General features: G+C 46.4%; 2 protein-coding genes across 4 annotated transcripts in view; both read right to left on the reverse strand.

Annotated features, from left to right (window-relative positions):
• Window positions 1–2,483: 2,483 nt before the first annotated feature.
• On the reverse strand, window positions 2,484–5,533 carry ZDHHC23 (zDHHC palmitoyltransferase 23; the record flags this gene model as incomplete). Its single annotated transcript, XM_083881425.1, has 4 exons — window positions 2,484–2,864; window positions 3,670–3,837; window positions 4,550–5,245; window positions 5,427–5,533. 4 exons carry the CDS (start codon window positions 5,531–5,533, stop codon window positions 2,597–2,599), a joined length of 1,239 nt encoding a protein of 412 aa, XP_083737551.1. The 3' UTR covers window positions 2,484–2,596.
• A 1,076-nt stretch (window positions 5,534–6,609) lies between these two features.
• GRAMD1C (GRAM domain containing 1C) overlaps window positions 6,610–12,823 on the reverse strand; it is a gene marked incomplete at its 5' end in the record, with an annotated part of 51,191 nt that continues 44,977 nt past the window's right edge. For all 3 annotated transcript variants that reach the window (XM_083855430.1, XM_083855429.1, XM_083855431.1), the window contains 6 exons: window positions 6,610–6,832; window positions 8,495–8,600; window positions 9,440–9,550; window positions 10,049–10,106; window positions 11,680–11,859; window positions 12,544–12,647. In XM_083855430.1, the coding sequence (XP_083711556.1) occupies window positions 6,755–6,832; window positions 8,495–8,600; window positions 9,440–9,550; window positions 10,049–10,106; window positions 11,680–11,859; window positions 12,544–12,647 (637 nt within the window). In that variant the 3' untranslated portion in view covers window positions 6,610–6,754. The remainder of the gene's footprint in view (window positions 6,833–8,494; window positions 8,601–9,439; window positions 9,551–10,048; window positions 10,107–11,679; window positions 11,860–12,543; window positions 12,648–12,823) is intronic.

Here is a 12,823-nt window from a genome sequence, read left to right on the forward strand (position 1 = left end):
CCACTCTACTGGAGCATGTTTGACCAAGGTATGGATTGGTCTCAGGTCCTTCATTTCTAATCTGCACTCCAAATTCCACGATGCCTGGAGAGAGTCTCGGTGTAAGCAGTTCAGATGAAACCTCTGAGTCACTAAGAGCTCACTGAGACTAGGGACAAGGCTGCAGTGACAGGCTGCAAAGGTGCAACCAATCTCTGCCTGTGGGAGCAAGTGAGCACCACAGGGTCAGCACTGCCAGGGAAATGCCCTGTGATCTGCACTGCTTTCTCCCAGCCAGGAGTAGCAGGACTCTGAGAAATCACTTATCTCAAACCTACAAAAGCTCCCAGAGCTCATTCAGCTCATGGGTGCACGACTGATTGCTGTGCATGCAGCACACAGGAATGGACAAATTGGCTGTCTCCACTTCAGAGGTTTGTTTAGCCCAGGAGGTCCTTCTGCCTTAATCTTCCTCAGTGCCAGTAGGATAAGATCTAAGAAGATCCTGCTAGCCCACAGCATCCTTATCTCCAGGATTGCCAAGCTCAACACCATCACAAAATACATATGTGCCATAGAAACATATACAGACAACTCACGTGAAAGTAACTTTGTCTCAATTTGAACTCCCAGGATGAGGCTTCAAGCTCCAAACAGAAGATCATAAAGGAACACTTTGCACAGTCCAGCTGGTTATCTTTTTATTCACATTAGGGTCAGGAAAGTGGTCAGAACCTCCTATTGTGCTTGGTTAGAGGCAGGAAGCAAAAGAGCTGTCCCTTTACCTCCTTATAAAGAACTGCTCACTGGATGAAATGGAGAAAGAGGAAATAAGGGAAATTCAGTAACTGTACAGCCACATTCCAAATGCAGCTGCTCCTTAATTATCTGCTGGTTATGAAAAGTGCCACTTGAGGAAACCAAACAGTGCAAAGAGGGACACAGTCTCTGCCTTAAACTGGGACATGTCATGAGGACATATGGCAGGGATCCCAAGGGACAATCTCAAACCTGCTTTTTTTTTGGCACCATGCACCACCCATCCATTCTTCAACGCTACTGCACAGCAGCACAGTGAATGTGCATCACTTGCCCAACATCCCCCAGCTGCCTGCCATGCCCGTGCACTCAGGGCCATGCTGCACACCTCTGAAATCACCATAGCTAAGACAAAGCTCTTATCTCTGCTTTTGCACCTTAGGCACAACCTGTAACTCTTGTGCCCTGGTCCCCAGCTCTTCCAGCCAGACCTTTCCTATTACTGCAGGGCCAACAGCATACATAAAGGGTTTAAAACAAAAAGCAACAAAAAATCCCACTCATGAAATCCAGAAACCAGTGGACAATAACAAAAACCTTTGTTATTTTGGCTGAAGCTCAAATCCAGGCCATAATACAGTTGCAGGCTGATGAGGAAGAAATGGCACTCTTGCAGAGCACATTTTAACAGGTTCGTTCACCTGGCAGCACAGGTCACCTACCCCAAAAACAAACACCTCCAACATATCCTCTACCTCTCCCTGTGTACCTTTGGGTTGATCTGTTCCTTGGCTCCTTGAGAAAACAGATCTACAGTCAGGCAGCTCCACAGTAACTGTGTTGAGATAAGATGACTGCATTAACAGCAACACAACCAAAATGCTACCTACCAAAGAGGCTGCTAGCAGAACTGCCTACTCTCTCTTCTCTCACAGACAGAGGATGAAGGTAATTTCCATAAAGCTACAGTAATACCAGACAGGCAGCACTCTTGTTTTGCCCTCAGAGTTCACTGTTATATGTTGCTTCAAAACTCCTTATTTGGTGTATTTACTTGCTGTCACGTTTCGCAACCCATAATCAGAGCAGAAACACTTCTAGGGAGATGAGCAAAGCCTTCAAATCAATACAGACCCAGCTTGCAGAAAGACCAATGGGATCTCTTTTCACTCATTTAGACAGACAGGGATGGAGTAACAACTTTAAGGGTCAAGAGGTGAAGGGATCTTACAAAGTCCTACAGGAACGTAGCTCACAAAGGCACTTAATAGAAGCATGTACACAGCTGGATGAAATCAGAGATAGTAAAAATAAATAAATGCACCAGAGAGGAGAGTGCTGCACAGTGACTGCCTAGACAGTCTCTTTTAGCCAAAGAGCCTGGTTTCTGCAGGGGTCCATCTGTTATCTGTATCCAAAGTTCACTCTTCTGACATCTCCAAAATGCCACACATAGGTACAAACCCAGGGATTCCTTAACCTTTGCAGGAACCAGTCCACTCTCTGAAGCCCAAGCAGCAGGTTCCTCCTGATGCCAGTATTCACATCTAAAGGAAATTCAAGTTCTCAAAACCTTGTGCTCTTCTTGCGGTTTCCCACAGTGGAAAAAGGCAGCAGGCTCCTCCTCTCTCCATCTGCACATATGGCTTACTGCTTTCTGCATCCTATTGCTGGCTGACAGCACACGAAGGACCCTTCCACCAGGGAAAACATCTGGTGTTGCCGGTGAGGGGACAGCCCACACGCTGACCACGAGGAAAGGCTGTGCGAGGAAGGAGTCCTGGTGGGAGGGGCTGCTCCCCTGCTAAGCAAAGTCATTGAGCCGTGACACGACGCTACCTGCAGAAAGGGGTGTCTGTCACACGATGTCCTCGGCAGAGCGCTGTGGAGGAGAAGCCCCCAGGCTGAGGAAGTGGCCCCAGTTGCAGAGGAGTCCCCTGTTGTACTGGCCAGTGTCTATCACTAACCCGCCCAGCAGCCTGCGCCCGGTGTTGTCCCGCAGAGCCAGCCGGGCTTCCCTCTCAGTCACGTTGTAGCTGATGTTCAACAGCTGGATAAGGAGGATGTATCCCATGCCAGCTGTTACAATGGCACAGTACCACACACAGGTGAACGACAGAGCAGAGCTGGCAGCAGGGAAAAAGATGGAAAGGAAGCCATTTAGTACTGGAACAGCTGCTTTAAAGTGACTTTCCCTGGTAATCACTATCCTTTCAAATCCCTGTCTACATCTGCCACACTGATCTCACTTCGCTGCTTCCATCAGATAATCCTTAAAGGCTTTCTCAAAATTAAAGCTTCAGGGCTTACTTAATGAGAGCTTTTACAGAGCTACTCTTGCACATTGCTGTCACATAACCCAGCTCTTTACTCTTCCTATTGTAATGGTGCTCAGGCCTTATTTAAGGACCCCAGGACACTCTCACTCTACAGGTCATGGGATGCAGTAGAGGAAGGGAGAGACACTTGTGTACCAGCAGTACTCCGCCCATCTGTGGTAGTGCTGGTCTCTGACTCAAGTCCAACAGCTCCCACCACCTTCCCTGCCAGACAGGGCATGTGCTAGGCAGGTAACTTGGAGGACACTCACTAGATAAACAGTGAGGAATGAGAGGGAGAGAGAGCAGGTGGATTTCAGGCTGTCAGACCATTACCTGCACTGAGAGGCAGACATATTTAAAGGTACATCTATACATAACACAAAAAATACTTCCAATCCTAGCTCCTTCAGCTTTTCCCAAATAAATAGCGAGCTCTCTCCCAGTCTCAGGCTGCCCACCTTGGTGAAAGCAGAGACATGTCTTGGCTTTCCAAAGCTTTTTAGCAAGCACTTTGTGTTCAGGTCTGGCAGCCAGCAGAGCGAGGAACAGGAGCTAAGCTGCCTGAGCAAGCCTGCTCCCAGCCCAGCTCTCCCCCAGCCAGAGATCTCACCTGTAGTCAGAATAGGCCCCGGGGCAGTAGAGCAATGCCACAAACACACTTCGGCCCCTACAGATGGTGTGCAGGGTCAGGGTAATCCCATACACAGAGGTGAGCATGAAGAAGGACAGTGCAAGGATGAAAGCTTGATGGTTCTGCTCTCCTACACAGCTATTAATCCTCCAAAAGGAAAGAAGAGATTACTTTGCTTAAAAAAAGAAAAGAAACTGTCTTGTATTTCTTCTCCCTCCCCCAGCTGTCAGAGAACCTGATTTCCAAGGTGCTTCCAGTCAACACAGGCTAAGAACTTTGAAAGACGTTGAAAGAAGATTTATAACTTTATATAGAAAAGTTACAAACACAAGACAATAGATCTGATAGGGTAACAGCAGCAGACTGTTTGCCTCAGATTTTTAGCAAGGGTAGCATCCTTCACTGAGACACATTATACCCCACTGCCCCTTGGTTCCAGCACCACATGCACACCCAAAAGGCAGCTTTGGGTTCCCTCACCCCAGGAGAGCACTAATGCAGCTTAACTGCAGGATTCCTGGTGCTCCACAGACCAAGCCTGAAGAAAAGAAAACAAATCCAAGAAAACCCACACCAAAAGCAACCCCAAACGGATGAAAAACAGTAGAGAAGTAAAGGCAATTCTAAAGTATGCTGTAAAAGCTTTCAGCTCTCAGGTCAGCCCACTTAGAATAAACAGTTATTCTAACTGTACTTCTAAAGGGTAAATACAAAGCTTTTTGTATTTAAAGAGTGTCATAAGGTCTTGCACATAGCAAAAGCAACTCTATTTGCCAGGGACTGTAAAAAAAGAAGCTTACTTTAAAAAGGAGGGAACTCAGAGAGAGAACACAGGGAGCCTCAGCAATGCAAAACCTACCAGACACAGTGATGGTCCAGTCTCCTCACACACCTGCCACAAAGCCGGCAGTGCCCTGCTCGGGCCGGCCTGACCAGCTGGCATTTAGTGCACCAGTCCTTTTTCACCCCTTCTGGCTGCTCAGCGGACAGCCTGCAATAACCTTTAGCCTCCCCATTCACAGCACGGCTGCTGGCAGCACCCGAGACGCCGTGGAGCCCGCCGGAGCTCCCTCTAACACTCTTGTTGGGCAAACCCTGGTGCGATGGCTTCTCGTTGCCCGCTGGGATGGGCAGGTAGCCAGGGTCCTTCTTGGCTCGGGACAGGGCTGCAAGCATAAGGATTAACCCACAGGTGAGAAGGACCACTTGGGAATACTCCACGTGGCCCCGGGGAACCACCTCCCGGAGAAACACATAGTACATGTATGCCAAGGAGAAGAGCCCCAGGCTGAGGAAGAAGAGAGTCCGCTCCTTCCTGCGGTGGGTGAGGTAGTAATACCAGAGCACCACGACGGGCAGGGAGGTCAGGACGACGAGCCCCAGCAGGAAGTGCAGGGCGGCAAGGTGCAGGAAGACGGGCAGCAGGAGCAGCGGCGGGGCGAGGCTGACGTTGACCCTGACGGCCCCCGAGAACCAGGGGACGCGCAGCCGGTCCGCGATGGTGTCGGCGATCCTCCCCAGCGCTCCCGGGGGCAGCGGTTTGCACGTCAGCCACCTGCGGGCGGGCACAGCGCCGCTGCCACCGGGGCACCCGCGCTCCCGCCCCGTCCCGCTCCCCTTTCCCTCCCTCTCTCCCGACAAGTTTCCCGGGCAGCGGCTCCCCCGCCCTCAGGGCGGCAGCCCCGGGGTGACGCCGCCGCCGCCGCCGCCGCCGGGAGGTGTCCCGCAGCCGGTACCTGTCGCAGCCGTCGTCCAGCTCCTCGCAGTCGCAGCAGCACGCCGCTAGGTGGTTGCGGCGGCCGCGCCGGTCCACGTACTCGCAGCAGCAGAGCGGCTCCTCCATCGCTGTCCCCCGTCCCGCCCCGTCCCGTCGCTCCCGCGGGGTCGGAGCCGCTCCCGCCGCCGCCTCAGGTGCCCCGCGCGCGCCGCCGCCCCCGCCCCTCGGCCCCGCCCCCGCCGCGCGCCGCCCGCCCGGCCCCGCCATTGGCCGCGCGCGCCCCGAGGTGTGCGGGGGGGGAGGGGGGGGCGGCGCCCCCGCCAGGACCGTCCACCTGACGGCGGCGCGCGCCAATGGGCGCGCGGGGGGGGCGGCGCCGCCGTCGCGCGGGGGCACCTGCCTTAAAGGGGCAGCGCAACAGGTGCCGGCCCCGGGAGCCGGCCCCCCGCCCCGGGGCTGCCCCCGCACACCTCTGAACCCACCCCGCACCCCCCTCCATACCCCACACACCGGTGTGTGCACCACTGCCCGAGCCAGCGCTGCCCTCCAAACACGCCCCAGCCTCGAGGGAGGGACCCCTGAGCTTTTCTTGGAGATTTTTTTCTGTGTTCGTCTTCTTTCCCTCAACCTGCTTAGCAAACACTTGAAGCACATGAAAAGGTGTTTCATCATCAGTGGGCACACCACGCCGAAGCGCTGATACACAGCCATTGATGGAGGGAAAACACCGAGGGCTGAAATTTCTCTGGGAGAGCTGGAAACATATGGCAGAAGGCAGCCTGCCAAAGCTCACAGTATGCAAGAGATATCAAACCCTTTCCTGTTAATTAATCTTAGGCATATTTATCCTTAACATGGTGACTTGTTTCACAAGGTCCCCATGGCTAAAAAAAGCCTATGAAGATCCTGTGGCTGTGAATCCACTAAACGTTCTTTTTTTCTCCAAAATACTCTTCCCTGATGGTCATTTTCTACGTTGATGTAAAAAGCTGCAATTCCATCTGAGACAAGCCCACTTCTCTGCTGAGGGTGTTTTTCCCTGTCTGAAATGTTCAGATGTGTTCACCAGCAGTACAACTGCCCTCGCACACTCACCACGGGATGGATCCGAGAGCTCTGCACTGTTTGGAATTGAGACTCCCCAGGGGAGAAGGCTGGCAGGAGAGACAAGACTGCCAAGCTATGGCAATGCAGAACCCGACTTACTTCTTCCACAAACCTTTATTCTGTGCAGCTTTTGAGCTAAACAGTAAAGAGTCCAGAGGAGACAGTTGAAATCCCTACCCCACAAGTCCTCACACACACATCTGTTCTTCCGACGTCTTGAATGAAAAGCTGATGTGGCTATTAACTCTCAGTCTTGCTGCTCTGTGTCCTGTTCAAGTGGTCAAAGCTTCTTTGGAGCATGGAAAGGGAAATCTTCAACTGTGAAAATACAATCATCCCCCCCACCAATTACTTAAGTCAGTCTCCTGCATGGGTGAGTGATATCAGGAAAATAAAGTCTCCCTCCTCCTTTTCTTTCAAAGATTTCATGTGATTTCCTCCTCCCTGTTTCCATAAACAGTTGGCTTACTGTGCTCTCCTAACAGCTACACTCTGTAGAGTTTATAAATGCTAGCAGTCCAGGATGATAGAGTCTTAACACCTCACCAGACAACAGCACAGAAGATAAACCACCCCATTCATTTTTAGCCACAGATAATGTTCAGTGCAAACACTCCAAGGAATATGGCAGCACAACATGAATTTTATTTTAATATATGGCCCTCCTAGTGCATTTTGGTGCACAAAACATGTTTAGATTATTGACAACCCTCAGGAAACACAAGATAGCAAGCACTAAGATGTGTCAGTTCTTCCAGACAAAAAGTGTTATTCTGATGAAAAAAGTGGCTAAATTCTCACTTTTCTTTTTTTACACTGTGTGTTCAAAAAGCACTTAACACTTCAGAATTAGGAATTGTTTGGATAGTAAGCAGAGAAAATAAAAAGGACATGGAAACCAGAAAACTTCATCTCTAAAGAAACTTCCAGCACTCAGGCTTTTTCAAGTTGTGATCAAAGTGGTTAATTAATAGACTAATAGCAGTTGTGGATGCACAGACACCTCTAAACAAGGACTATAAAAAACAGCTTCCTTTTCTAACCTCCTTTAGTGCATGAAAGAACAAAGAGCAAACGATAGAGGAAGGCACATGTGAGCTCCCCCTTCAGCTTTCCTAAACTAGTAATTAATTCCATCGCATTTTAAGGTTTAATAAACAAAGTTAAAATCAGAACATTCCTGAGTAGTAAGTAAAAACTACAGCATGACTTTACTGTCCTTCAGTCACTGAGTCAAAACTTCAACCTAGGGATTGTAAGGATTTAACACTCAGACTTCAGGATCAGAGACACACAATGTCCGTATTCAACATCTTTCTTTTTTTGTGTGTGTGTCTGTAATATACAAGACCCTGAAATTTTTAGTTACTGTGAAGGAGGATTATCTTCTATGGAGCCTCTCAGATACATATGGTCTACAGAAATTATTTATTTTTCACTGGAGATTAGGTGGCTCCTTCACACCCATGCTAAGTGAAGCTCTTGCCAATATCTAGAAGAGTAGTGGAGAGCAAATGCCAGGATAAACCTGAATGAAGAAACCCCATAATAAGATGGGAAAACACTTCACAAGTCTTAATATGAGTGTTCTTAGAAAAGGGAATCTGTTTTGAAATACTGCAGTCTTTGCTTTGTCATTATTCAGAACTGCATTAACACATCTTAAGCACTTGACAAGTTTAAGAAAATTTACAGGGTATTTACATCTTCATCAAATAAAGAAAACCCAAACCAACAAAAAGCCTCACCAGACAAACAAACCAACCCCAACCCTCTAAGGAACAAATTCAAAACCAAAGCAACCCAAAACATCAGAAACATAAGCACTGCCTATTAACTAAACTCAAGCCTAGGGCAGAACAGATGAAGAAAACTTTATCTAGCACCAGACCACATCAAACAAAAGCTATGATAACACAAGGGAGAAAACTTGAGTTGTTGAGAAACAAGAACATCACCAGGAAAGATTTTCAGACCTACCTGCTCGAGCATTTCAATTGAGTCTCTTAAAACTCCCTTCACATGTTTAACCTGTTCCTTATCATATTGAGGTATCTCCTCTTTTGATACAATTTCTGGGGACATGCTGAAAAAGATTGAGATTACATCAGAAGCATGAAACAAGCACCTCCAATACCTTTTCAAAAGCAACTGTTCTCTGTCACCACTGCTCTGCCCTTGCTAAAAGCATCCTCTTAAAAAAGGCACATAAAAATTCAACTGCCTGCAGTTGAATTCCAGTCCATGTTTTCATGACAATAGTACCTCAGATATTTGCAGGCAATAGCCACCAAGAAAAAAATTGTGCTCATATTACATTTACAATGTAGGGTCCACACTTCAGGGAGGAAGATCATTCTTACGAAGAAAGTCACTCCAACCAGTTCTGAAATGGTCACTATGGGGGTCCCCACACCTCTTCTAGACTCAACATCAGGATGTGGTTTTTAACTTTTTTGTTGATACTATATTTAAGAGGAAGCAACATCTTTCTGCATCTGACTACAAAAGATTCCTAACATGGAAGTCTGTGAAGGAGAGGAGATTTAGTAGGAGACTCACAGAGAGAAGCTAAAAAGCTAAATGAATCTTTAACATTCCATTTGAGAACATGCTGGTTCACACAGGATGAACACTTTGGTTCTGTGATCAGCACTATGATATTCACAGAAGATGAGTCACAGCAGGCTGATAAATGCAAACTAAGGTTAACATTTCTCCCAAAACAGCTTGTCAAAGGATAAATTTATTACTGCAAGATGCAGTCAGACATGTCGCTGGATTTCAGCATAGACCACAGAACACAGCAAGCCCCAGCCAGTGAAAATTTGCCACTGAATTTCATTGTTTATAATTTATTTCTTTAGATCAGATTCTCACATAAGCTGAAGAAGAAAGCAAGCAAAGATTGTGAATTCAACTTACTTCAAAGAGTTTTCCTCCTGAAGCTGGACATGATAAAGGGACTGAGCTGCATGCTCTATCTTTGACAATTTGAGGAACAGTGTTATATTCAGCAAGACTAAGAGCAGCAAACTGTAGCAAGAAAAGCACAAAAAATCAAGTTTTGTAACAACTTCAGTTGCAATGCTACAAACAAGATCATGGTTCAAGACAGCTAAGGAAACAGAATCCTCCCAGAATCCTGGGAGAAAAAGGCATGGGGCAGCACTATGCTGAAAATTAGTACCTATCTGAACAGTTCTTAACAGTTTCCATTAAGCTGGGTAATAGCAAACAAATAACAGTATCTCTTCTTGCATCTTTTAAAATTAGGAATTAGTAGATTCTAGATTTTATTTTTTAATAGAATCAGACCTAAGAAAACCTGTAAGGTAGACTAGTTTGACAAGTCGTTATTTTCATCCTGCATGTCATCTCCAAGTCAATCCATTCCCCTTTTATACCCACATGTTCCACTCAAATTATTTTATCATACTACATGCAATCTTAACATGCAAATGAGGAACAAACACACATAAAAACCAAGATGAACTTGGGTCAAGCAACATTTTAATGCAAGTGAGTACTTACAAGACACTCATTACTACAATGATGGTGGTGGTCCTACTTACTGCATCTCTTTTCCTTCCTATAGGGCATGGAAGAGAAGGAGGTTAAAAAGTACTAAAGAGCATTCCTAAATGATGTCTGCAGATAGATATATGTCAGTGCTCAGGACTTCACACAGAATAGCTCAACAACTTCTGATGGAAAAGAATCAGGTCATGTAGGTGCACAGGATCACCTCCATCGTTCACCAAGGCATTTTTGCAGTTATCTCTGAGAAGCTGGCTCAACAGTCAGGCTCCTTCATCAGAATCCTCCCTACCCACTGTGCTGGGGAGAACACGGTGCTGGGGTGTGGTCAAATTAAACCTGAATAGCCTGAGAAGGCTGCAGTCCATCCATTACTAACATGCGTATGTGCTGCTAGTCACACACAGCAGAGACCAGCTGCAAAGTAGCTCTCTCCTGCTCACATTCATCTTTCTGACAACCAGTGTCAGTCACATTTTCCTCTAACTTGTCCCATCTTTACTGGCTTGGTTTATCTATTGTCCTGAAAACAGCCTTTTGAGAGGCCATCTGCTATTCATCAGGTAACAGGGATCAGACTCCAAGGGACAGAGTGCGTGTTCTCTCCAAACTGAGCACCTACCACTGTGGGCACACTGATCTTTAAATATAATTTACTTTGCACATCCTGCCCTGGACAAAAGACACATAAAAGCTAAAATGTACACTGAGAGACACACTCAGCTGAAAAGGTGGAGCAACAGTAGCAAAATTAAGTAATTAGGAGGCAATTTCACATAGGTAAAGAGTCGTTTACACATGCTGCTGATCCAAATATTCTCTCAGTGCTATCTATACTCAGTGTTATCTCCCTCTTTAGGGAAGTGTACTTGCTCCTACCTCACTGTTTACAATTCAACTTCTGTCATGGAATCCACCATTCCCTGGTGCAAACTAGTGCACAGATGTTCCTCATCTCCTTAGGTGAAGCTAACGTTGTATATGCTGGTGGCCAAGTCTGTTGTGCCTAAGGGCAGCAGAACTGCAAGAAGTGCTTCAGTGACCCAGAAATTACAGAAGAATATAGGAAACAGACTTCTTAACATTAACAATAAATAACCAAAACTGAAATGACAGGGCCAAGAGGCAAGTGGCAAAGTTTAATCAACTCATGACCTGTGTGTGCAGTTATTTGAAGAAAAAAAGCAATTTTTCAGAAACTTTACAACAAGTTTTTTTTGTTTGTTTGTTTTTTTTTTTTTTTTGGTTTTTTTTTTTTGTTTGTTTTTTGTTTTTTGTTTTTTGGGGTTTGTTTTGTTTTGTTTTTGTTTTGTTTTTATTCCTGATCCAATCTCATTTTCAATCCTTTGCAGATACAGAGCAGTATTTAAGATTTTGGTTGATTTCTGTTTGTTTTAAAACCAAAGGTGATATTAGGCTTCATTTAATGAGATACTCATGATAAAAGTGATCATGCATGCTCCAAATCTACTTTGTGCAAGCCTGAAGAAGCTTGAACTTGTTAAAACATTTGCTACCACAGACAAGAGCAATATATACACAAGTGCTATTCTTGCACTATTTTAAGGGTTTTAAGCTTCCTTGGACATACCTTTTGGAAACCAGTTGATATAAAAAATTCTTACCTATTAAGCTGCCCTGGGACTCTACTCCCATGTCACCAGAGGAATGTTGGGAAGAGCGTTTGGGAAGTGATTCTGCCAAACCCCGGTGTAAAGTGCGTCGCCTTCGTCTCAGAGCAAGTAATTTCCCAGAGTCTTCTATAGATTGATTAATTGCATATTCCTCCATTAGGAGATCTGATTCTGAAGTGGGGAAAAAAAAAGTTACTGAACTGTCAAAAAGAAAGCTGAGGACAAATTGTGAGATATGCAAAGCAGCAGTGAGAGGATCAAGCACACCTTCCAGTACATGAACTTAAAGCAGGTAATTGGCAAATTACACCCTGACTTCCACTCCTGTCCTATTTGCTAGAGGGCACTTGGAACACTCTGCAGAGGTGGTGCACACTCAGCCCAGACAGGATTGTTCAATGCTATGCTAAACAGCAGTTGGAAGAGCACTGCAAGACACTGTTAGACTGAGACTAGGGATTGTGTTAGACTGTGAGCCTGCAGCAGTGGCTGGCCAGGCTCTGAACAGACATTTATGGAGCCTGCCAAGTGCCACTGCTTCTCTTCTCATATGCACAATCAAGGAAATTCTTAAGAGAAGCACATGCAGTTGAGAGTAACAGCTTTCCTGCTGCTCCTTGTGTTTCCTTCTGAAAGCAATTGTGGCCAGGTATACAAGAGCCCCTTGTTAGCCACAAGGAACCTGGAATACTCTGTAACTGGCATGTACATTGATGACAGAAGTTCTGTCTTCAAGACTGCTTAGGTGCTGCCGTTTTTTCAAGCTATTCTTCGAGGAGCCAGGTTTGACAGACACAAAAACATACACAGCAAAGGTAACCTCCTTACTCCGGCACAGAGAAGAAAATACCTTACCAAGTTGTTTGAAGTTTTCTTGTATTCCTCCCCAGGTATTCTTCTCAATTACAGACTTGACAAGGCCCCAAGGCTGTTTTTTGTACTTCACTTCTGCAGAAACCCTAGCAAACAGAATGCAATAATGGAAGAGCACTCTTCTAGGCGGCACAGCGATAGCAGAAATCTCTTAGCAGAAGCAGGCATCCAGCTTATGTCTAAAATCTGAAATACCAACTGGAACTGCCGTCACTCTCCAGCTGGGCAGCACTCTCATTGAAAAAACACAAGAGACAGACAG

Source organism: Zosterops lateralis (genome assembly GCF_965231275.1).
Source record: "Zosterops lateralis genome assembly, chromosome: 2".
Lineage (NCBI taxonomy): Eukaryota > Metazoa > Chordata > Aves > Passeriformes > Zosteropidae > Zosterops > Zosterops lateralis.